At 38.4% G+C, this 24,356-nt stretch overlaps 1 protein-coding gene and 1 long non-coding RNA gene across 2 annotated transcripts; one reads left to right on the top strand and one right to left on the bottom strand.

Moving 5' to 3' along the window:
* LOC112140284 lies at window positions 1-8,303 on the bottom strand (the record flags this gene model as incomplete). The annotated part of the gene is given in 13 exon segments (XM_024263185.2): window positions 1-11; window positions 83-275; window positions 492-591; window positions 1,627-2,218; window positions 2,758-2,816; window positions 3,785-3,853; window positions 3,934-4,077; window positions 4,153-4,294; window positions 4,641-5,304; window positions 5,397-5,535; window positions 6,885-7,022; window positions 7,108-7,313; window positions 8,002-8,303. Coding segments are annotated over 13 exon segments (2,583 nt in total), but the record flags the coding sequence as incomplete, so codon positions are not given.
* An 8,530-nt stretch (window positions 8,304-16,833) lies between these two features.
* On the top strand, window positions 16,834-18,193 carry LOC118600236. The gene is made up of 2 exons (XR_004949849.1): window positions 16,834-17,074; window positions 17,439-18,193. It is a non-coding gene; the product is annotated as an uncharacterized LOC118600236 (long non-coding RNA).
* Window positions 18,194-24,356: the final 6,163 nt, after the last annotated feature.

Here is a 24,356-nt window from a genome sequence, read left to right as displayed (position 1 = left end):
CAGGTTGATCACTGGAAATAAGAAAGTGCTGTTTCAGTTTTGCTCACAGATTCAGAAATCTCTTTTGGACTGCTGTACTTACGTGAGGGACTGTTGTTATCTGAGTGCAGGCGCAAAGGACCCTGGGAAATGAAGTGTGCTTTGCTCTGCATGGCGGCCTCTCTCTTGTGGATGTGATGATGAGAGTCTGAACTTGAGGAGTTCATGCATCCCTGTGAGCACCTGGTGTTGGGGTTCCCTGCTTCACACATCATCACGGAGCAGCTGATGTACACCTGAACACAACATCAGCCTCTGTCACTCTACCAGTACTGCTGCGACCTCTAGTTGACACAAATGAGGTCAAATCATCCTCAAACTTCTGCCAGAAAATATTGATTCAAGCTCCTGTCACAGGTTTGAACTTTCTAATGTCAGAGTGGATGTTTAGAGAATTTTGTCACAGGAAAAGGACAATGGTGGTGGCTACATGGAGACTGTTCAGTCCTCACCTGATCATGCAAACCAATGAACTTGAAGGCCTCCATGCTGAACCGGAACTGATTCTGGTTGGAGGAGGGGTAGATCTGAACAGTTGGATCCACTGTGCACCTTCAGGATGAAACAGATATGTCAGTCGTTTTGTCTAGGAATGGCAGGAGACCACACAAAGTACAGTCTAAAGCAGGGGTCAGAAACCTTTCACAGTAAAAGACCATTATGGCTCGTTTTTTACTGATCCAAACCTAGAAGGAGCTGCATAGTCTTACTTTAGTCTTTAAGAAATTTGGATTTGCATTCATGACCTTCTTTTTTTAAATAATAAATATGAATTATATCTATTTTTGGCGCAAACAAAAGCAAAAATACAAAATGAACCTGGTATCTCACTTGATTTTTTATTTTATTTTATTTTTTTACGTTTGACAGAAGTTCAAATAACTTATTTTTAAAATAAAAGATGCTTTGTGCCAAGCAGCATAAGATAATATGTGCTTTTAACTCATAACAGATCAAACTTTTTACCAAAGTTTTGCTTTCCATATAAATCTGTTCATTCTGGAGGTAGAGTTGAACAAACAAGACGTCTTCAGGTCAACAGGATGTAAAAACCTACATAGTTTATCATCTATGTGAACCTCAGACATCAATTTATACATTTAGCTAATCTAAATTAAAAAATGATCATTAAGTAATCCATACTTAAAAAATGCCTTTTTCTTTTCTTTATTTTATATTTTGTTCTTTTCCCCTCTTTGTCCTCAGCAGTCTTACACTGCTGGTGTTGTTATTTTAGTTTGGGGTTGGATCTTGGTAGTCTTAGTTTCCAGGCTTTGTTTATTTGTTTTCTTTAGATAGTTTTGGTTATACAGACATTATCAGGAGCTGCTGACTCTGATGGTCGACATGTCTGGATCAGCAGTCTCCATGACTTATTTTATGTTTGTCCAAGGAGCCTCAATGGAGATAAAAGAGACACATGTGGATCTGGAGCTGCAGGTTGGAGATACCTGGACTAAAGAAACTGAATTGAGACCTTGAAAGCCTGTAATAACCATTATCAATGCAGCCAGAATGTTTGGTATCTGTTCATCTTAAACTATTAGAAAATATATGGTTTTCTCTGTGCTGTGTTCTCATGCCTACCCATTGTCAATGATTGTGTACGTGGGGTGGTAGTTGGGGTTGTCGTAGGGTGAAGCGCTGCAGAACTCCACAAACATCACAGTGTTGTTGACTGAAGAGGAGGCATCAATCTCCATGTAGATCTTGCTTCCTAAGTCATACTCCAGAGGGTAGGAGTTTGGATCAATCATGGTTTGGAACTGGCTATCTGGGTAGAACTCAAACTGGTAGGTGAAGGTGCCGAAGCCTCTCTCCCACACGGTGACGTTCTTCCTGTGAGCTGTGAAACCCACAGTCATGTTGCTTTTCTTGGCGTACTGGCAGTAGAAGCTGATCTCCGTCAGGTGCTTCCTGGTGATTAGCTGGCTGGGGTCGTCCACTGTGGTGATTTCATTCTTGAAGATGAGGTTGTCATCGTCCTCCTCGATCTGAGTACCACAGGCGTTGAGGGGGAAGTCAGCGATGATGTGGGAGCTGTTGGAGTGAGTGGTGAGGCTGCAGACGGTGTTGGCGGGGTCACTCAGCTCCAGATGATCTTCAGAGAGTCCACCGAGGGAATCTTTGTCCACCTCCACCCTCATTGAGGATTCACCACAGACCACGTTGGCTTTGACTGGAGGGAGAAACCATAAATAAACTTTATCTACAAAGACCTACATAGTATCAGAAAATAACACAGTGTTTATCAAGTAAAACAGTTACATTTTAGCTGACATTTTCTTTTAAATGAGCCATTCTTGAGGAGATTCTTTTTGAAGACCCTTAGCAAGAAGTAGTCTATTTACATGTATTACTAGTATACTCAGTCCATGTTAAAAGTAAGACTGTACACTTGAAGTTTACTTTTTTATACTATCAATGTATTACAAACTTAAAATGTTCCAATTTAGTCTGAAAAAATAGTAGAATTCCTACTCGACACTTGCATGGTCTATCTTATACTCAACCCTTATTTTTAAGTATATTTAATAAAGTAAACTTCAAGTGTACTAGTCTTTCTTAAGGGGGGGGGGGTTGCAGAAAATTAGAATAAAAGTAGACTTGTCATTAATGTCTGATTTATTTGAATGGTTGAAAATAAAGTCAATATTGTGCATTGACACTGCTCTAAACTGTAAGATTTTCCTTTTTTTGAATAGACTGTAGACTCACTTTGCTCTTTTCCAATGTCCACGAGAACACACCTCATCTCAGTCTGATAGACACCAGACCTAAAAAAACATATTTCAAAGATTTATGCATTCAAGAAAAAAAAAGTATGTTATCTGTACTTCTTGAGATAATACAACAATTTTGGTACAAGACAGTGTTGGTTAAATTCAACATGTTTGTAATTGTAGAATTGTTTTCCACTCAAAATCTGCAATAACATTCACAGATATGTAAACTCTAAAATAAACACAACGTGAAGATGCTTTATATAGTCAATCAATAAATCCAATTAATAATAATGTACACATTTCTTTACAGTTTTAACTAGGGCTGAGTATCAATTATAATTTCTAGAAAGTATTCAATTCAATTCATGAGAGCCTCAAATGATTTGATTCTGATTTTTTTTGATTCTCCAATTCAATTTAATTTTGAGTTTACGCATTTATAGATAATTGCTTACAAATTTATTAATAATCTACTATATTATTTGAATATGTTGATATTAATCTGATCCAGTTCACATTCTTTTAAATGTATCAGTGAAATAATGAGATTGTTAATATCATCCAGTGTTACATGGATTCTCTAAAGGAGAAGTTCTAACTAAAATGTTCAGATCATTAACATTGGAAACATTGTTCTGCTTCTCCTGGAGGACGTTTCAGTTTGACCACTAGGTGGAGATCAAGCTATAACAGTACACCTTATTCTAGAAGAAGACAGTATGTGAATAAAAACTGTGTTTTAGACCACAAATGGTTATTTTAAAACATATTTCCTTACAACAGTTTGGAAAATTCATGCCTGTGAGTTTATAAATATGTTAATTTAGACAGCAATGTATGTTTAGACTGTCCAAGCGTTAGCATTAGCCGACCTATGGGAAATTCTATTAAGCATTAGCATCAAGCTAGCAGACTTTAGCATAATGTGCTAAATCGATTTATATTTTTTAAAGCTTAAATCAATTCAAATCAAACAATCTATTGTATTAACCCAGCCTAGTTTGAACAATGTCACTTACTGTGAGACTGGTGTACCATGAACATGAGCGTGATTACTGGTAACAGTTTGAGAGCTCCTTATTGCTGACCTGCAAAACAAAGACAAAGTCAAATGATGGTTTCTTTTTCCAAAGATCTTTTTCCTGACATCAACAAACCCAATGCTCACCCAGTTGCTGATTCCACAGCAAAGCAGATTGGGTAATGCTCTCCCAGGTCATCTGGAATGGGTGTCCAGCGAATGACAAACTCATTGTGTGTGCTCCTGTGCATGGTAATGTTTGTAGGCCCACTCATGATGAGGTCTTGCATTCTGCATGGAAACCAAAGAGGATTATTGATGCCATCCTGCAGCCACCAGGCTTCTCTGAACTCCATCTTGACCTACACTGAATACGCTGCTTCTGCTTTGACTTTGATCTCCACCTCTTTGTTGACCTCTGCCTTAATGCGTTGTCCATCTGCAGGGGTCGGATGCACAAACTTCGGTAGGTAGAGTCCCTCTTCACAGGAAGGGACGGCTGGATCCACTGCAGTTAGGAAGGAGAAACAAGTCAATTCTAAATTTCAAGCACTGCGTCATAAAATCATAAAAGCTTCTTGGAATTTATTGACCAAAAAAGGAAAAATATGAATCTGCGCTCTTGGTGAAAAAGTTTAACTTAATATAACAGCATCTCTTTGTTCTTCAGCGCTTTGGTTGCACTTTTGTTGTAGTCTTGCACAACGTGTAAAAGTTTGTCTTTCGTTGTGCTGATGTTAAAGTAGTATCAAAACATTGTTACACAAAGTCATTGCAGTTGGATCATGAGACAGTTGTTGCTGTTGTTTGAATTGAAAGTCTAGAAAATCTGAAACCAACACAAGGATCCTTACCGAGGAAAGAAAACTGGAGCGGCAATTTACTGAGAGGTGGAGTGTTGATGTAAGGAGGAGCTCCTGTGGTGGTTGTGCTCTGTCTTGTAGTGCTTGCTGTAGTTTGTGCTGTTGTTGTTGGTCTTGTTGTAGTTGTAGTCAGCCACATCCACCACCATGCTGGTGTTGGTCTTGTTGTGATTGTTGGTCTTGTAGTGGTCGTGTATGTTGTGGTTGTTGGTGGTGTTGGTGATATTGTCGCTGCAGGTGTTGGTGGTGGTGTGGCTGTTGTTGGCCACATCCACCACCAGTAGCTTGGTGGTGATGTTGTGGATGGCAGTTGTGTTGTAGTAGTTGTGGTTGTGTATGCTGTGGTTGCTGGTCTTGCTCTGGTGGAGGCTTGGACATTACGTGCGGTTGTTGAAGCAGAAACCTGATGCCACCACCACCACCACGGCTGCCCTGTGGAAACTGCTGAGGTAGTTGTCTGCTCTTGGGTTGTGTAACTCCCCCATTGGTAGTTTGCTTGTCTCTTCCTTCTGACCAGCAGTGGATGCTTGTGGGACTTTGAGCCATCTGAGTAAAACAGGTCAATATGCTGTCGGGAAAAATCTTCTACCACCAACTCAAAGCCAAAGACTGTGGGGTTAGCACTGGCATGCTGGTAGTGCAACGTGCAGGTATCCTGAAGAGGTGAAAGTCCACACAACTAAAGTTGGCAACGCACAGTTTCTTCTGTCAGTGATATTTTTGTATGAAACTGTTTTTTAAACCAACCTCATCTAGGTGAAATCCTGATGGCTGATCACATCTGTAGCACTCTCTGTCATTGTAGTTTCCATACCTACAGCGGACCCTGTCACCATCTGGATCGAAGGACGCCAGCTTGTATGACCGCGGACAGTTTTCAGGAACTCTTGAATGGACAAATAGACGATTTTAAGTTCACACAGTTGTAATCAAAATTGTTTTAGATCAAGAAAAGTAATTAGAACTGGTGCAAGCTGTTAATGACTACAAAGCAGATATTAATAAAACTACTTCAACTGAAGTCAAATAAACTTGCTTTCTGAAATACCATACTACAAGTAAACCAGCACCATGCTTTGGTGAGCAGAGAATTAGCTTACACAGGATTTAGAAGACACTTCTACTCAAAGCACTCATTGAAATACTTTGACATTCGGAATTTTGGTGTCTTGCTTAAGTATACAAATACTATCTACTGTATGATCTGAAGCCTCTGAAACATGTGTCCTATAGGTCCATTCACACTGAACACGATTCGTTTAGCGGTGGCGCACGGTTTCAATCTTAAGTCTATGGTACAGATGCGAATTGAGGTGATCCGACGTCCCGCAGAGGAATTTCAGCAACCGGCGCGGACGACTAGCAGCTGCATGATTTGAGCGACAGGGTTCAAATTAGGCGGCACAGACAAAATTTAAATACCCTAAGTTTGACAGGTTGCCGCGTCGCATCTACCAATCAGGAACTCAGCTTTCAGGATGTTTTCAGGACTTGAAGCAGAGAGGTAGAATATGAATCAATGCGAGTGTTTTTGTCCTGAACTTCTATCTAATTCCTCAACTCGCTGGGGCCGCAGAGTTACGAGGGCGGGTGGAAAAGGGAGACACCCAAGATAGATCGCTAGTCTACCGCGGCGGCTCTCTGGCTGCACTCACCCAGCCTCCTTTAGTCAAGCGGAGCTCGCTAGACATGCTAGCAGACAGACTGCCTGCTCAGGCTTTCTGAACTTTGTCACACTTTTCTTATTTTCATCAAGCCCCCCCCCCCCCTCTGTCAGGCTAATGTGGGAAAGCCTTCAAACTCAGTCACAGAAACACTGCAGAAGCGGCTGTCATCCAGACAGCGGACTGAAGCCCCGGTAACAGAAAGTATTTGGTTTGAATAATCTCATAAACCAGACATAGATATGTGATTACAGATGTTTTTATAGAACTATTCACAATTAATAAATATGATTTCTCAACATAACCTCTCGACTTCCATACGTTGTAAATGACACATGCATAGACACCACTTCATATCAGGCTCAAAACATTAGCTGGTAGCTCCTCCCACACAAGCTCAGAAACACATTTTTCGACAGGTGGCGAGCAGCGAATTTGCCCTGCAACATAAGAGGGGCGGGCCACGCTGATTTGTTGCACTATTCGCATCTTAACAGATAGGTTGCTTGTCTGCTACAGCCACACAAAGATGAATCTGCCAGCAGAAAAAAAAAACAGTACTGGAGTTTACCTCATGAAGGGAAGAATGGCAATGTCTGGTGAACTGTTTGGTTTCCCCGTGTCTGCTCGTCTTCCCAGATCCACCAGAGTACTCAGTCTCCAGTCGTAGATGCTGTTACGTGAATAAACCCAGCAACAGCTGTAAGCACTGTCATGAAAGGAAAAAGACGGTCAGAACTTCAAGTAAATCAGCAAATATGGTGGAGATGACAACTAATTTCAAACATACTTACCTCAATTCAAATGGTCTGTCACTTTGGACGTTTCTTGTTTCAACGGTTTCCGTTTCACACCACTGACTGTTGTAGGTTTGAGCATTGCTGCTGCTGTCGATTACAGTTCTCTGTGATTTGCTGACATAGCCACAGTACCCACTGGAGCAGGACCAGTAGTGGCTGTACTGACAGCCGTCATAGGTGGCTCTGTTGCGAAAGGCAACCTATGGAAGACGAGTAAGTTACATATAAGAATATGGCAGCAAATTAAAGTGTATCTTTTTATTGCAGCAGGAAAGAAGTACTTCTCTATTGTTGTAGAATTTCCAGTTTAATACAAAGCAAAAGAAAACAGGATTGAAAAAAGATAGAATCAAAAAAAGTAAAAATATTATATATATAATTTTTATACATAAATTATATATATATATATATACAATTTATGTATATAATTAAGGACTTTTATGAATATACATCCTATTATCCCTTGTTGCTGTGCATATTAAAAAACAAAAGAAATTGAAAAAAAAATATTGTAGATAAAGTAAAAACAGATATCAATTTATAAACAAAAAAACAATGATCTGTATGTTTTTGTACAAACAAATGTATATATATATTTATTACTCTTAACCATAGAAACTTATAGCCTTCTTAAAATCAGTTTATAATAGATATTTCAGAGCACTTGTTTCACCAGAACTGTGAAAAATAAGAAGTAGACATTATAATGTGGAGACAGACCTTCATTTTTTTTGTTTTCGAAAGATGTTTCAAGATTCAAAGCACAGCTGAATTTAAAGATATTTAAACTGTCAGCACTAAAAAATAATCAAAGGACATAATAGTAATACACAAAGTTCTAATTTGAGATACACATAGCACTCAGCATGAATTTGATTAACCCGTCACCTTGAAGGATCCATCAGGATTTGTTCCTTTGTAGGTGAAGCTCACTGTTCCCCCGAAGTGATGAGAGGCGGACACCAGCGGGAGCAGCAGGAGCAGCCGAAGCGGGAGCAGCGCCATGGAAGTCATGCTGTTGCTCCAAAATCAACTCGGTGGAGAAGATGCTGCTCACATCCACCTGCAGCATCTTTATACACCAGTCTGCAGGAGGTGGAGACACCTGCCTCAGCCTCATGGCACGCACTCTGGACCGGAAAAAGGCTGCAGAACTGGTTTGAATGATTCATTCTCTTGAACAAAGCAAACTAAATATTTCTCCATCTTGGCAGAGAAACGAGTTGCTGCATTTTTTTATAAAATGAAACCTAAGATCAGAAAGGGGTCCGGACTTTAAAGAACAGGTTTGAATTTACACAAAAAAATGTATTTTATTTCTGATTTAACTAGGGTAAGAATAAAACCAGATTTAATAAAAATGTTATGGATTTTGGTAAAAATACTTATCTGTGATTTAATCTTAGCTTCCAGCTATATAATCATATAATTTTGTTTCCTCTCACGTTGTAAATCACAAACGTCATTCTTTCAAATTTCTGCACAGAGATCGAAACAGAAGAAGTCCTTTCATCTGAGAGTGTTATATAATTTGTTTCAAGCTAAACGATTTCAGTAATTCTGAAACTTAAGGAACCAAAAAAAATACTTTCATTAATGCAACAATGGAAAAAGAATGACAGAGATCCTTCAGAAGATCCAGTGGAAAGAGGAAAAAATGAGGAAAAACAGCCACTTGAAGATCAGGGGCCCGTTTCAAGAAGCAGGTTCAACAAATTTAGAGTTCAAACCTGAACTTAGAGTCACTGGACTCAAAATTCTCAAACTCAGGGTTTTCGGTTTCAGAACAGCTGAAAATGTTTGATTCAATCAACTTGAAGTTGTCAGAACCAGAATCAGGTGTGAGCGTCGCGACCATTAAAAGCCCTGATCAATGGAGCAAAGACAGCACGATTCACCATGGCAACGGGAACAAACAGCTGAGTTTAGTACTTCCGGCGGCGGAAATTGATAAGTTCCTTCAAGCATATGCCGACTATGAGCACATTTTCTGCAAGAAAAGCAACACAGCTGAGAGAAAAAAGCTGCAGAGTTAATGTTTACGTCTACGTCTGAATCATTTCAAATAATGAATAAGTAATGTCATAAAGGTTATTTAGTCACTTTTTAAGTAAGGAATGGTTTTTGATCTGTCAATAATTTAACCAGTAATCTCCGTAATCGCATGAATGACCGTCTTCCTTAACCCCCCCCCCATCCCCACATACGCACACGGATGTCACTGCACGCAAAAAAGAAACTGTAGCTTCCTGGAAAATTTTAATTCTCAAGACAAAAAAAATATTCACGGAACAGTTTTTGAAGCATAAAAATATTTTCCATAACCAGAATTCGAATCCCCAGCATTCGCATGGGGAGGTAGCAATATTGACCACCGAGCTATCAATTGCGGTTCAGTAGAAAAACAGTTTCTATTGATGATACACAGATGCAAAGTTAAGAGGGGAGAGTAGAAAACCTGATGATGGAGACCCTCATCACTGAGGTTCATGCCAGGTGTCCAATCTCTGAATCCAGGAAGCCATCAGCAGGTAAAATCTTTACCCACTGATGCTGCAAAATGTCTACCAAGAGCACTCTCTGGAAGTGTGGGACTTGTGACTGTCACTGGCAGCATCACCAAAACCTCTGAGGAGCCAAAGAGGAGACAACTGCCCTGTGTGACCAATCTGTGCACATTTAGAGGGAAAGACACAGAAATGTTGCTGTAAGTAGTTTGATACTGGACATATTTAAACTTTTGTTGTTAATGTTCATTTGGACTGTTTTTCTCACTAAAGACTCTAAAAATCACATTTCGATTTTGTATTTTACAATTACAGTTACAATTTAAATTGGACTAACACTATTATGAAACAGATAAAATTTGTAAAATGATGATAGATATTAAAAATTCAGGGGGCAAAAGCACAAATTTGTAGGACATTTTTTGACCCTTTCATAGTCAAAATGAACAGATAAGTCCAGGCGGACATTTTGAGGCTTAGGTGTTAAAGGGTTAAAATACCTGTTTCTCATTAATTCTCTATGGGTTTCCAAAACTCTACGGCTGTAATATACGTACAAGTTTCAAAAACAAATGTAGCTTACTTTTTATTCTTACTGATGTGTGTTACCATAATGAAAACGGAATCAATAAATATGTTAAACCATATTCTTTATTTTCTTCTTTTATTTCATGAGATGCAAAAAAAAGATATTGTATTGTATTTGGAACTTGACCCTTTGAGTGAAAAAGTTTGGGCACCCCTGGCTTAGTGGATACTCAGTGGGTAGGCTCTCATTGCTAACCAGCCGCCTGGTGGACAGCAGAGCTTACCCGCTCGCTACAGTGGAGCTCGCTACCAACCTACAGTGAAGCTCACTAGCTCAGTATAGCAGAGCTCGCTAGCTTGCTACAGTAGAGTTTGCTAGCATGCTACAGTGGAGCTCGTCCACTGGACAGCTGGCTAGCGTAGTGAGCTAACCTACCGAGTCCCCAGTGGAGGCAAAAAAGGTGGGTCCACCATAGAAACTGCGGACAAACCCAATTGGGGCCCACATTTTTGGCCTTGGTGGATAGAAAGGGAACACTTGTGGAACACTTTCATCTAGAGCAGCGGTGAGCAAAGTTTTTGATTTGTGGGCCAAAAATGGTTTTAAATTTGGCAGAAAGACCACAAGTAGATGATTGGAGAGTTTAGGTAATTCACCTATTTAAAGAAAGAAATTACATTCAATCTGGACAAGAAAATGGCTTTGATTTTAATTGAAAATTAATTTATATATTTTAAAGCAAAACATTTTAGAGTTTTAATTTGAAAAAATGTGACTTTTGTTCTTGTTTTTGCACCAATGGGTTGTTGTAAATTCAATCTTAGAGAAATGCTGCGTTCGTGTGATGTTGAAATGATCAGGAAAATTCCAGTCCGACTTGGAAAAAACACAAACATCAGGAAAACAAGAAATCTTCCAACTCCAATACAGAATAACTTTCTGTTTTTGTAAAGCGCCATCTACAGGAAGACACCAGTATGGTTTTTTTCCCCTCAAAACTCCACGCAGAAATAAGACATCTCCACACACGTATCCCACATTTCTCGTAGACAATTCAGACCCACGAGCGCTTTCTGCTCCTGTGCACTCGTGTTTAATATATGTCCTAGCACGTGAGAGACTGTTTACTTCCACGTGCGTGGGCTGCTCCCTCGGGCACGAATGAAACGTGCGTGCAAGCAGAATCTCAGTGAGCGCATGCACGCGCAACATTTTGATCATGTGTGCACGAGCGGCCTCTGGCTCCGCTCGCAAAGAAACAGAAGTAGACAGTCTCTCATGCGCGTGGGGACTATTTCTCCTGGCGGAGGAGTAAACACGAGCGCGCAGGAGCAGAAAACACTTGAGGGGTCTAAATTGTTCTTGAGGAATGCGTGATACATGCGTGGAGATGTCTTATTTCTGCGTGGAGTTTTGACATTAAAAAACGCCATACACCAGAATTACAGGGAAAATAAAACATTAATGAGGATTATCAATATATTTTATTCCAGTTTAATGGGCCAGCTTGGATAGTTTACTGGGCCACTTATGGCCCCCAGGCTGCAGTTTGTCGACCCTGATCTAGAGTTTGCAGGTGGAGCGACTCCACTGCTCCATTGAAGTCAATGTGACTGCTCAGGCCGTTCTATTATAACAGAATTCTTTAACTACAGCAAGAACTCAACCAAGAATGCAGAAACAACAGGTTCATGCAGCTCAACAAGAGAGACTTCAGGGAATTTGTTTTTTTCTCTTTCAGCTTTTTGTTCTCCAGAATACGGTAAATAGCATCATGATCAAAGGAGTCTCAAGTTCACCCAGGTCAACATTGTGTTCCCGTCAATGGCACTTATGTTTTGTTAGAACAATGCTATTGTTGGTTTAGTTATATGATTCACTAATCCCTGTTTTTTAAATGACTACTTCAATCACATATGCAGTGATTTATGCTCTCTGTAGCAATATATAAAAATCTTTTTTATTTTGTTTAAGTTTTGTACACATGAAAGCACTAAAATACAGACAGAAGGGGGTTTTTGGAATTATGGGTAAAATTAAAGAACATTTGAACTAACTTTTTTAATTTTTTCACACATTTGAGATGAAAATACAAAGATGACTGAGCTTTTTATTTATTTCAGCTTAAATAGGAAAGAAATAACTAAGAACACTTTCTTTCTTTAAGTCCCGTGTCAAAGTCTAGGTCTGGGGGCCGGATCCGGCCCTCCGGGTAGTTCTATCCAGCTCTTCAGATCATTTTATTTTACCATTATTAATGACCTGATGTTATCTTGTGTTCATTTATAACTTTTATAATTTTGACAAAATATATTTTATGGACGGTAAAATATTGAAAGTTATTTAAGGTTTAAGTTGATTTATTCTGGAATAATATTCCTGCTTTTTATAATTCATAATTATGATAAAAGTTACAGTTTTAAAGCTTTAAAAATTGTCATCATGCTAGATTTTTTGGACTATTTTGGCATTTACTCAGCGGCCGAATTCAGCTTCCAGCATTCACACTAGCATAATCAGTTAATGCTATATATCTAGTTTATAATTATGTTAAAAAGTTACAGCGTTAAATATGTAGTTTGAGAGTGTTTAATAAATGTTTATCCTGTTTGGCCCGTGACTTAAGGTGTGTTTGGATTTTGGACCCCTGTACGATTGATTTTGACACCGCTGCTTTGAGTGATTCCATGAGCTGCTGGAGCAGAATGATGTCCAATGATGTCCATTTTCCTCCACAAAGAAATCTGCAATAATCAGAGAGAATTTCCCTTTCCGCTAAACTCAACTCTAACTGTTCAAACAATGAGCAGTTTATCAGTGGAGAGGATTATAGCACTAGTGAAAAAGAAAAAGTAAACTGCAGAAAACAAAAACCCTCAAGCACCTGAAAAATATCTAAGTTAACAAAATTTGATGCCACGATCCAGTATGTTGAGTTTCATTTCTCAGAAAACAACCAATTACTTATGTAAATCATTGTAGTCAGCAAGCTTTAAAATAAATTCAAATGAAATGAAACTAAAGAAAGACAGGGATGAATATGTTCAGTTTCCATTTGTACACAGGAACTAGCTCGAATGTGAAGGAATCACACCAGTTCTTGAGTTTCGTGCTCTGAATTCGTTTGGTTGCTGCTTCCTTCCTTGAATGTGGGGATTTCTTATTGTTTTTCAACCTTTTGTAGCGGGATTAGAGAAACTTGATTTTCCTAAAGATTTCCTCATTTTTTAGTATGCCTGTGTTGAACTCCTCACGCACACACACACACAACAAAGAGGAAAGCAAAACACTATTTTTAAGAAAAAACTCAAAGAAAGCTTGTGTTCAATAGATTTAGAATCTCCATTTGAATAAACCCACAGCTGCACTGTAAATTTTCCAGCGTGAAGTGTGCAGTAGATGCATGGTGGTGCAGGATGCTTTGGTCACAGTTGTTATCTATGAAACAAGCCATGAATTGTTTTGGCTTTTTAAAGCTTTGAAACAACAATAGTTTGCATGGTTTTACTTTACTTTTTGAAAACAAAAAAAATCTGTCTTTGTTTTGTGACTGATAGGTAAAGCCAGGTGTGTCGTTCTGAATGCCATTCCAATTGCTTCACCAGCTTTATGTTGTTTCTGTTTCCTTTAAGTTTGCTGGAAATCCTCTGCAATCGATTTTATGCCGTGCAAAGTGGTGACAGTGGTAAGAATCTGTCTTCATTATGAGACATTAGCTGTAACTCTGCAGAAGAAAATACAGATTCAGTGAAATATGGCCGCACTTCATTTGCTGATACTTTGATCGATTTCAAATGCTGCCAAGACGGTATTTAATTTGTTATTTGTGAGCATGTAATTCAGCGTTACATAGCAAAAGGAGACATGTACACTCAGTTTTAACCAAGGATGAGTACCGAACCGAAAAGCTGTACCAAGTTGGAACTGGTACCGTAGGAATCTGCGGATTTCTGTGCTTCATGGCTCATGTAGGAATGTGTGAGACCAGACGCACTGTGTGCATCCTGCAGAGCGTCAATCAAAATGCAGAAGAATCAAATGAAAGTTCTGCTGACCTTTAGAGCAAAAGATATTAATTCAGTGACCAAATCGATCAGATTGACATGTACAATGCTCTAAAAAAAAGACCGACGTTGTGGCGATGAGCCGTGAATTGTGTGTGACAAATCGCAGCTGCAGAGGAGACTAAAAAGAATTATATAAAGTGTTCAAACGCTCTCCTTCACCCTTTCACGCTGCTAAAACACACTGAAATGTTTCAAGAAAGCATCTGTTCAAGCGCCATTTAAGGAGCTAAACCGTTGTAACGATGCATTCACACCGGACGCGTAAAGTTTAATGTTACGTTTCTTTTTTTCTTTTAACTTGTCCTGTCCAACAGCTGAGCAAACGGATACGAGCTGAGCGCTTCTTGTATTAAAAAGATTTTACTGTCACAACAGGGTTTATTGATCTTCTGACACACAAAGTGTATATTTGTATAAACCCCTTTTCTATTTCATGCTAAACTTTATTTATGTTGATTATGTTTGTATCTTTTTTTTAATGTTAAGTTAATGGAAAGACTCAATCTGATGCGGCGCGATAAGGGCATCAAGCGCTGAAGATAGTTGCTGTCATACCGTCAATGATTTTCCTGTTTGCTGTGTGGGTGGTAAGCAATATTTGTTTAGTACTCTAATAATTTTGGAAGAATTCAAATGTGCAAAAATTCATTTTGAAGGAATTTTTATTCATCCCAATACATCTGTTTTTTCTGTTCTTGCCAGTGAACAGTAAGGAAATAAAAAAGTAAGAAAATATACAACTCAAAATGTGAATATAAGAAGCGAGAAACATAAGTCAGTCTGCTAATTAGCACTTGTAGAGGATGTAAATCTCCCTTTGTAGATGTGTTTCTTACACCTGTAGCATAGTATGTGTTTCACAGTCCTCTGGCTGGCAGAACTGACATCTCTTTGTCTTATGTACCCCAGCTGGGGCAACTGGATCCTCAGGTAGGTCAGGAAATCTGGCACTCTCTCTCATGGCTGCAAGTTTGTCTGTCCCACGTCTTGCAAATCTGGACTCATGGTTATAAAATTGCAGCAGTCTCAAGTAGGTGAAAGAGTTTGAGTGTCATTGTTGCACAGAAAATTTGCATCCCGTAGACTAGCTCCAGCCTCCTCTGGACTTATGATCACCTGCTTAGGTTAGCAGCCTTAACCCCTCCGCTTTCTGGGGTCCAGATGACTCCACCCACATATTGATGTGTGATTCCTTCCATGACAAATGTGGACAAAGATGGACAGGATTTTATGTCTACCATGGACATTAGTGAAACTCAAAAATCAATGATTAAAAAAAAGTCCAGCGCACTGTCTTGTGGGGTCCAGATGACCCCGCTTTTAATTTGAATTCTTGAAAATATAGTCAAAAAACATCTGTGTGCTGCCCCCTACAAGTTGAATCGAGGTATTACAGTTGTGATTGGTCAAACCATGTAAGTTTCAGAACTCTGACGTCATGATCTGCAGCTCCAGTGATGATAACAGTCCTGCCCAAAAGCTCCATCCCTCTGACTGGATTTTCAAATTTCGGCTGTGGGCGGAGTCAGCATCTAACTTCCCTGTTTGGTTACCCTTTAAGTAGGCAGGCTAGTCTCATCCATCTTTTTCCAGATCCCTTCCTATTTGCAAATACCATCCAGATTAGTCATCTTCAGGATTCAATTTCCAATCGCTGCTTTGATAATTAGTTAGAATGTTGAAACAGCAGCTGTGTTTCCATTGACTATGAAAATACCAAAATTGGATTTACGATAGTAAATTCACCTAATGGAAACACAATTACAAAAATCTTGTGTATATTAAAAAAAAGAAAGTTTTTGCTTTTGTAGAATGTGGTTTTTGAGGTACTTCAAAAATAACATATATTTTGCCAAACTGGAATGGAAACATTTTTTTGAATTAAATAAATCATGTGACCAACCACCGGATACCACACCTACCTGTTCAGTATCTTGCACAGCAGACGCCCCAGGAGGTCCCACAGAATCACACAGCTCATCAAAAGTTGTGTGTCATGTGGAATTGTTGGATCACCAGCCACCATTTCCCAAAACCGCTTCATCTGTAGACACGTGGAGCTCACTGCTCCATGGGATGAATGAGATGCAGATGCCTCCTTTGATTGATGATGATGAACGCTAACGTAAATCAGAGTATTGTTCACATCTTAAAGGAGCCTCGCGTCTAAAGTAACAAACATTTGTTTAAGCTGGAAAGTATTGAAGACAGGACACAACTGGAAGATATACAGTGTTCTGCTTCTAAGATGAAGGTTTTTTGCTGATCATCTTTGGCTCTCAGGAGAAATTGAGTGTTGGTGTTAGACTGGGGATGGAGCTGTCAGAGCAGACTCTTCCTGGAGGGGGCGGTTGGTATCGATCTTACATCAGCACGATGGGACTCACTCGTTTTGGTAGGTATGGGAGGGGCTGTTGTTGAGAGTACGAGAGTGCAGGTTTTTAGAGGATTACTCTTAAATGCATGAACAGATCAACATACCACTTTGGGGTTCTTTATAGTGAGTGATGAAGAGTATAATACACTTAAAGCCTTAAAAAGTAGAATTTTCCGTGGCGCTTCCGCGTCCAGTGTGAACCAGGCGTTAGGGTCTGATACTTGGACCTCTATTTGTAAATGACCTCTAGAGTCAGCCCATCATTATTTTATTTTGTAATTCTCCCTCTTTTTTGTATAATGTGGTTTTGGCTTTTATTTTGAAGTGATGAAAAGACGCGCTAACCGGAAGTCGCAAGTGAAGCTAACGTGAAGGCTGCATGTGCTTCGTTTCTGCTTAAAAGGATTTGAAAACTAAGTTAAAGGTTCAAACAAACGAAAGTGTACCATATCCCATAGCACCTGGTTGATGAGGGAACAAGGTTTGTCACATTTTTATGTTTTTGGCGATTTTTAGATGTGTTTTCATATAGTTGTACGTTGTCAGCACATTTTATTTTCCCCAGTAGGTGGCACTGTAATTCCAAACTAATGTTGAGATATGGTTGAAATGAACGCTAATGTTAAGATTTATTTGTTTTTACAGAAAGGAAAAGAATAATATTTTTAAATAAGTTTGTTAAAATACAGTTACATTGCTTGATTTGTATTAGAGGTTAAAATTCTCAAAGTAATAAATGAGTGGTGAAGAGTTTTAAGGTTATAAGGTAATTCATGAAACAAAAGGGTTGAAATGGTGAACAACTGTAAGAGATATTAAATGTATTTGTATGTTTTTTGTTGTAGCTCTTACGGTGTGTTCACACACACAAGGATAATAAAAAAAAAAGGATTGTGAACCATCAGTTTGAGAGACCATCTTTTCGACCGGGGACGCTACACTATTGTTCAACCAGAACGTTCTCCTCTGCTGTGCAGAACATCACTAACCACTACCACTCTTATACTCAGCTCTGTGACCAAATCACAGTGGACTGTTGGACTCTTTCTGCTGCAGTTTAGGGCAGCTGAACCCCTGAATGCTCCCAAACTGTCTTCAGTTCAACAACAGCAAAACAGAAGTTCAGCTTTGGAAGACAAAAGAAGAAAGAGAGAAGGTAACTGAGGAGTGGATTTTTGCAGGACCAAACAAACAGGAAGCTAGAAACCGTTGATGTCATAACAAACCTGAGTTATAAGCTCACCTTAAGACCAAAGCAAAACCAGCCTTCTAGCATCTCACTCAAAGGTTCAGAACCGGAGATCTAATATTCAAACAAGAGGAAGACACATTCCACTGCCCCTAAACCTGAATAACTGTCAAAGAATCACTGCTCTTTATGGTGTGGTGCCCGACACTTATCAGATCCACTTGTGGTTGAAAAACCGAGCAGAGCTCTGAGATCTGGTGGAAGTTCTGAGTTAGAAAGTGACTCAGGTGTTAAGCTGCACCAATGAACTCAAACTGTCTCCTACTTTCTCAAGTTCAGCGATAAAATGTTCTTTTCTTCTGCTTTGTTTAAAATACTGCACACAATTCCAGTAAAGATTCTGTTTTCATGAATTGTTCCTGTGTACAGCCAGATTTTGTATCTCTGTGATGAGCTTTGAGAAGACTATTTATATTAGGCACTAATCTGTTAAAACTATCGTGATTGTAGTTTTGTGCCCTTTAGTGTTCATTGCTTTATACTCAGACATGCTCACAAAGTTCCCATGATCATTTGGTTTTTTTAAAACCATTGTTCTTCAAGATCAGATAACGTGATTTATTTTTTCAATAGCTTCACAAACTTCTTTGCGTGATTGCTTTTTAAAAGATTTCTGCAGACAGCTATCTGGACACCATCTGAAATGTCAAACACAACCGCACCTGTTCCTGCTCCACCTGTTCTGAAATCCAGATAGATTTAAAAAGATTTAGGCTTGAACATCTCGGCCAGGGTTTCTTTATGTGCCAAAACTGGACTCTTTCTGATCTTCTAACATCATCTGCCAAAATGACAAAAACACGAGTCATTTTGGTTTCCATGTAAAAGAAAAGACACCTGTCAGTACAAAGCAATTAAAATGTTGAAGATAGAGATTATATAACTTTTACCTCCTTTGGCAGCTGACACGAGAACATTTCAGAAATGCCTCTTTGACACTTTCGGTAATTCCTTCAACACAATGGATAACATAACAAAGGTCTGAGCGGGGATCTAAGGGGAAAACCTCAGAGTTAATCTTAGAGACAAGATCTATAAGACGAAAAACCAGTTATTACGATAGCTGACACCTTTGATAAAACTTTGATAAACTGCTGATCTTTTTCTGTTTCTGCTACTGACAACATTTCTGAGTTGTGTAATCGTAACTAGATTTCTTCATCAGGGGATCTATTAAAACGTATCAGGTGTGAATCATAGATTCAGCTCATTACATAGACCTTCTAAATACAACAATATCGATTGTTTTCACATCAGTAGCTCATCTCCACTGTTAGATAATGCTCAGCAGCTTTTGGTTTTAATATGTGAACTAGATAAACACGTTTTTTCTGTTTTTCCAGAGAAGTAAATTCTCTGTGATCTCAATTAAAACAAGGGATACATAAACTTATTTTATAAAATACTTCTTATGCATGAATGCTGATCAATGCGCTTTACAGAGATGCAGAAGGTGAAGGTGTAATGAGGACCGGACAAATCTACCTGAGGTCTGTCACCACGTCTTATAAGGCTGGTCTAGCAATCCAAGCAAAGAGTTGTTATGATTTTCTGGTTTGGTTTCAGTTGTTCATTTTCCTTTTCTCTGGTTTTCATGCGGGTTGGCTGTGATGCCAACCATTCTCCCAGTGATCCCTGGGGTAGTCACAGCCGCCTGCACTATACTAGTCAGCCTTCACTGCATTTAAGGAACTCTCCGGCAATGTCTGAATTCACACCCTAAACCCTAACCACTAAAAAACTATATGGTGCAGGACTATCTAGGATTTTAACAACGATTCGGACACCATATTCACTACTAAAATTTGATTTTGTTTTTATGTAAAGCACCTTGAGTGAAGTTGTTTTTTGGAAAAGTGCTATACAAATAAAGTTTGATTAAGAAATTTCCTAGAAGTCTTTGTGAAAAACTAGTATGTACTGATGCTCACTACATAAGTGACAACAGACCACAATGCATTGCTGTTGAACAATTTTTGCAAAAAAGAAAAAAAAAAGTGCTTATACAATATGTATTTTTTTAACCAACTATCAACGTCAACTATCAACGTTTTCTTCATCAGAACACAAATGTTCGTAAGTGTTCGTCCTGAGTGGTGCACACAGTTGCACACAGAGGTAAAGTATGTGATTGATAACCATACATTCCATTTTCTAAACCTGTGAATCCCGTTTTGGGGTCACAAGGCTGCTGGAGCCTATCCCAGTGACTGTTGCACTAAGGTAGTGTACAACCTGGGCAGGTGCCAGCCTGTTGTAGGGCTGATCTCTTCACGGTGGTGTAATACTTTTGTTAAAGTTGTACTAGAGTTGTAGCTGATCTTCTGAAGGTTGAAGCCAATGCTTTCCTGCAGCGTTTGAAAGGGACAATGGCTTTAATTTCCATTTCTTCTGTTTCTGTAGCTTCCCAGTGAAGCAGAGCATTTTGTTGAGAGATAATTATCAGCTCTCTTGGTGTGGTGGTAGTTTAGGGGTAATTTGTTGGGATGGGGGTGAAAGGGCCGACGTGTTCCTCTGCAGCAATCCCCATCAGTCAAACTATTCTGTTCTTAAACAAGAATCCTTTGTTCTTACGTGGGTCTTTCATCAGTTTCAGGTGTATGTAAGCAGCAGTTCAGTGGATGTATAGTCTGACTAACGGTGCTTACACATCGTCCACATCATCTCAGGTTCAAGCGGCCTGATTTGGGGGCGCCATGGTCCAGCGGCAGGAAGGTCAACTCCTGATCAGATGTTTGCAGGTTTAATTTCCATCTTGCCTGTCAAAGTGTCCTTGGGCAAGACACTGAACCCCACATTGCCTCTGGTGGAAAATTGGTGCCAGTGTTCCGCAGCAGGCACTCGCACACATAGGGCCCTAGGGGGGCTTAAGCACCTGCCCTCATATTTTGGGCTGGGTATCGATTATAATTTCCAGAAATTATTCGATTTGAGCGTGAATCGATTAGATTCAGATTTTTTTCAATTCCTTAATTCAATTCAATTTTGAGTTTACACATTTATACACATCTGTTTATGAATACAATAATAATCTATGATTTGAATATATTATTGTTTATCTGATCCAGTTCTCATCCTGTAAATGTATCAGTGAAATAATGAGATTGTTAGTATCATCCAGTGTTACATGGATTCTCTATTAAGAAAAAACAAACTTCTTGCATCAGTAATATATACTTAATTATTCCTCATAATATTTACATAATAATTCAAATATTATGCAAATGCATAGATTTTTCTAGTAAAGAAGTTAAGTTTACTTATTTTTTATAAGTAATCAAAAATTTCGATTGTTTATTAGTAAGATGTACTTTTCAAATTGTTGTAATCACTTTTGGAGCATTCATTAAAATCATGTAAATTTTATTAGAGAAATTTATGTTTGCTCTATTTACTTAAGATTAGATAATAACTTTACTTGTGGACGTAAGTAAATTTTACTAGATTGTTGTTGATAGTTTTTATACTTATTAATGCAGTAACATTTAATCAAGAATTATTAGTACAAATAGTTACGAGGATTTTCTTAAGTAAATCTTATTAGTTATTTTTTTCAGTGTAAAGGAGAAGTTCCAACTAAAATGTTCACATCATGAACATTGTAAATGCTTGGTATGCTCACTGTGTTTCGGCTGAATGAGAGGCACTATACAAATAAATAAAGTTTGACGATTTTCAGTGGTGTTAAAATAAATGTTCTAAGAAGTAAACAGTTGGACCAATAATTCCCTTTTGGCTAACATGATAATCTAATGCCCTATATTTGTCCGCGGCTCACCAATCGACTCATATCTACTGTGTTTACACCACGTGACTGTTGGGTACGGTGGCTGTTTTTGTTCAATGGTTCCGCTCTCAGTAAAATGCATTTAAACCTCAAAAAGTAGAATTTTCATGGTAGGGCCCCTTTAAACATGTATGTTGTTCTGAGGTGTCCAATCCTGTTGCTGTTGGTATGACACACCACAAATGAAGGACTTCTGTTCCAAACACACATAGTTAGAATGACATTTAAACTCTGGCGTGTTTTCCTTGTGCAATATTGTTATGAAAGCAATGTTAATATTAATGCCAATTCATTCTTAAAACTTAAAAAAATATGTGACCTGCTGTTAGTGAATTAAAAAAAAAATTGGGACATATTGCAAATGTTATGGTATATCTTTATATGAAGATGCATTTACACCGAACGCGATTGGCGCGACAAATTCACACGTCTTACTGCTCGCTGTCAGCTTGAGCTTGACGTCACGGCGGCATGTGGGAGGAGCTAATGTTTTTAGGGTGATCGCTATAACGAACGGTGTATGGGGATATCTCACTTAGAATGTAAGGAAGACACCGATGATGTTAAGAGATCAGGTTCATTTATTGTGAAGAGTTCTACGAAAACATCGGTAATCAAGAAAGAATTAATTTTATTGTTGTAACAAATACAAAAACGTATGTAAACATCAAAACAGCCATTCTTTGTTGGCTTTTTAGTAGTCAGTTCGAAAACACCTTGAAGGGACTAAATATAGACACAAAATAAAAATAAAACTGCAAAAGCCAGAACAAAAAAAAGTAAGCAATCACTGCAATTGTAACTAATTCTGTACAGCAAATTTTGAGAAGAAAATCATATAAAATAAAACAAAAATGAAAAAAAGACAGGAATTTAATCAATTTCAAGGGATTAATTATGTAGCATTATGCAAGGTGTCTTTTATAGGCAATAACTGCCTCTGGTATTTCTTATCTTAGCTTCATCTACCGGTCCTCAGCTTCCTTTAAAATCTGTTTATCTGTAAGTTCGCAAGTATTCATGTGAACCAACCTTTGACTGTTTCTGATAATTACATGCTCAAGTTCCAGGCAGAACAACTATTACCATGATTACCAATTCCACTGAACTCAATTGTGTTTGAAATCCATGCTGCTACTCTTGGTTGTTTGGATGAATGAGTTTTCTAACTCTGAAGAAGAGATATTTTTGTCACTTGAAACTTGTCATTTGGAATTCAGACAATGCTCTGGATCTCCAGCAACGGTAATTGTGCTGAGTGACAATGCAGCTGCTGCGGTTGCTAAGTTCAGGGAAGTACTCAAGGATTTTCAAGGAAACTGCAATTACCTTTTTGATTATATAAAAAAACAAGAGAGTAAAACTGTGTTTGTGATTAAGTTGTACTTTCTTACTGTCCCAATCTCAGTTATCAGAAGGAAAGTTTGAGTTTTGCCTAAACAGGATTTTAGTTTTTTTTCATTAACAGGGAATTATTTTTTGTATTTGTTTTTTTGTGTTTTGTTGTTTTTTTCCTTACCATACATTATAATAATTAATACACTACATCATAAGTACACACAACTTCAAGACAGGAAAGGAGAAGTGAGAAGTATAAAATTGTTAGTTCTTTTCTGCCCCTATATCCCAACCTAAAGGAACAAAGAAAAAATCAGTCCTGGATGGCCTTTAGTGCCCGACACACACACACAACACTAACCACACATAATATATTCCCTAAGTCTTTTCTTTCAATTTTTTGAACAACTTTTTAGAACTTTGTCTTGGGGATTCCAAAATTTCACCCCAACCACAGAAAAACATGTCTGCTTTAAACCAGTGCAAGCAGCTTGAAACTTAAAATCCCATTTTCTCCTGTGATTTTCATTTACTGAAGTAAAAACAAATCACTTTATAGGCTCTCTTAATTTTAAGAATGACTGATAAAGTTTTCTTTTCTGCTAAATCTTCAAGTTTCACCAATCCTGACTTACTAAATAAAGCATTTATATGTTTTTTTTATATCCAACTCTATGTATTATTTAGACCAGTGTTTCCCAACCCTGGTCCTCGGGGCACACTGTCCTGCATGTTTTCCATGTTGCCCTGCTTATGCACACCTGATTCAGCTCATCATCAGGCTCAGCAGAAGCCTGACAATGACGGTCATCAAATGCAGGTGTGTTTGAGTAGGGTTGGATTAAAAAAATGCCGGACAGTGTGCCTTGAGGACCAGGGTTGGGAAACACTGATTTAGACAGTCTTTTTTGCAGTAAATGTGACTGCACTCAATTAGTTTTGTGATTTCTTTAGCATCACTTTGACCTTACGCACATCTTTGTCTAAGTTATTTTTCCAAGTTTAATTATTGATGTTTGTCAGTAAACCTTCAATAATAAATACATTTTAACTTCCTGCTAGTAACTCAGAGACATTGAGAAGTCAAAACTGTATTTAAAGCAATGTTTTACATACTTGTATTTATTGAATAAATAGTTGTCTTTTTTTTACCTCTAAATACTTCCTTGAAGTCACTAACCGCTGTAGCTGCATTGTTACACAGCACCATTACCGTTGCTGGAAATCTACAGCATTGTTTGAAGTTTCAAGCGACACAACATATCTCTTCTTTCGTGTTAAAAAGCTCACTCATCCAAGCAGCTAAGAGTAACAGTATGGATTACATACACAATTGAGGAATCCAGTAGTAATCATGGAAATGATATTTCTGCTCTGCCTGAGCAGAGA

Source organism: Oryzias melastigma, linkage group LG3 (assembly GCF_002922805.2).
Source record: "Oryzias melastigma strain HK-1 linkage group LG3, ASM292280v2, whole genome shotgun sequence".
Classification (NCBI taxonomy): Eukaryota; Metazoa; Chordata; class Actinopteri; order Beloniformes; family Adrianichthyidae; genus Oryzias; species Oryzias melastigma.
Note: the sequence above shows the minus strand (reverse complement) of the source record. Positions and strands in the feature narration are given on the sequence as shown.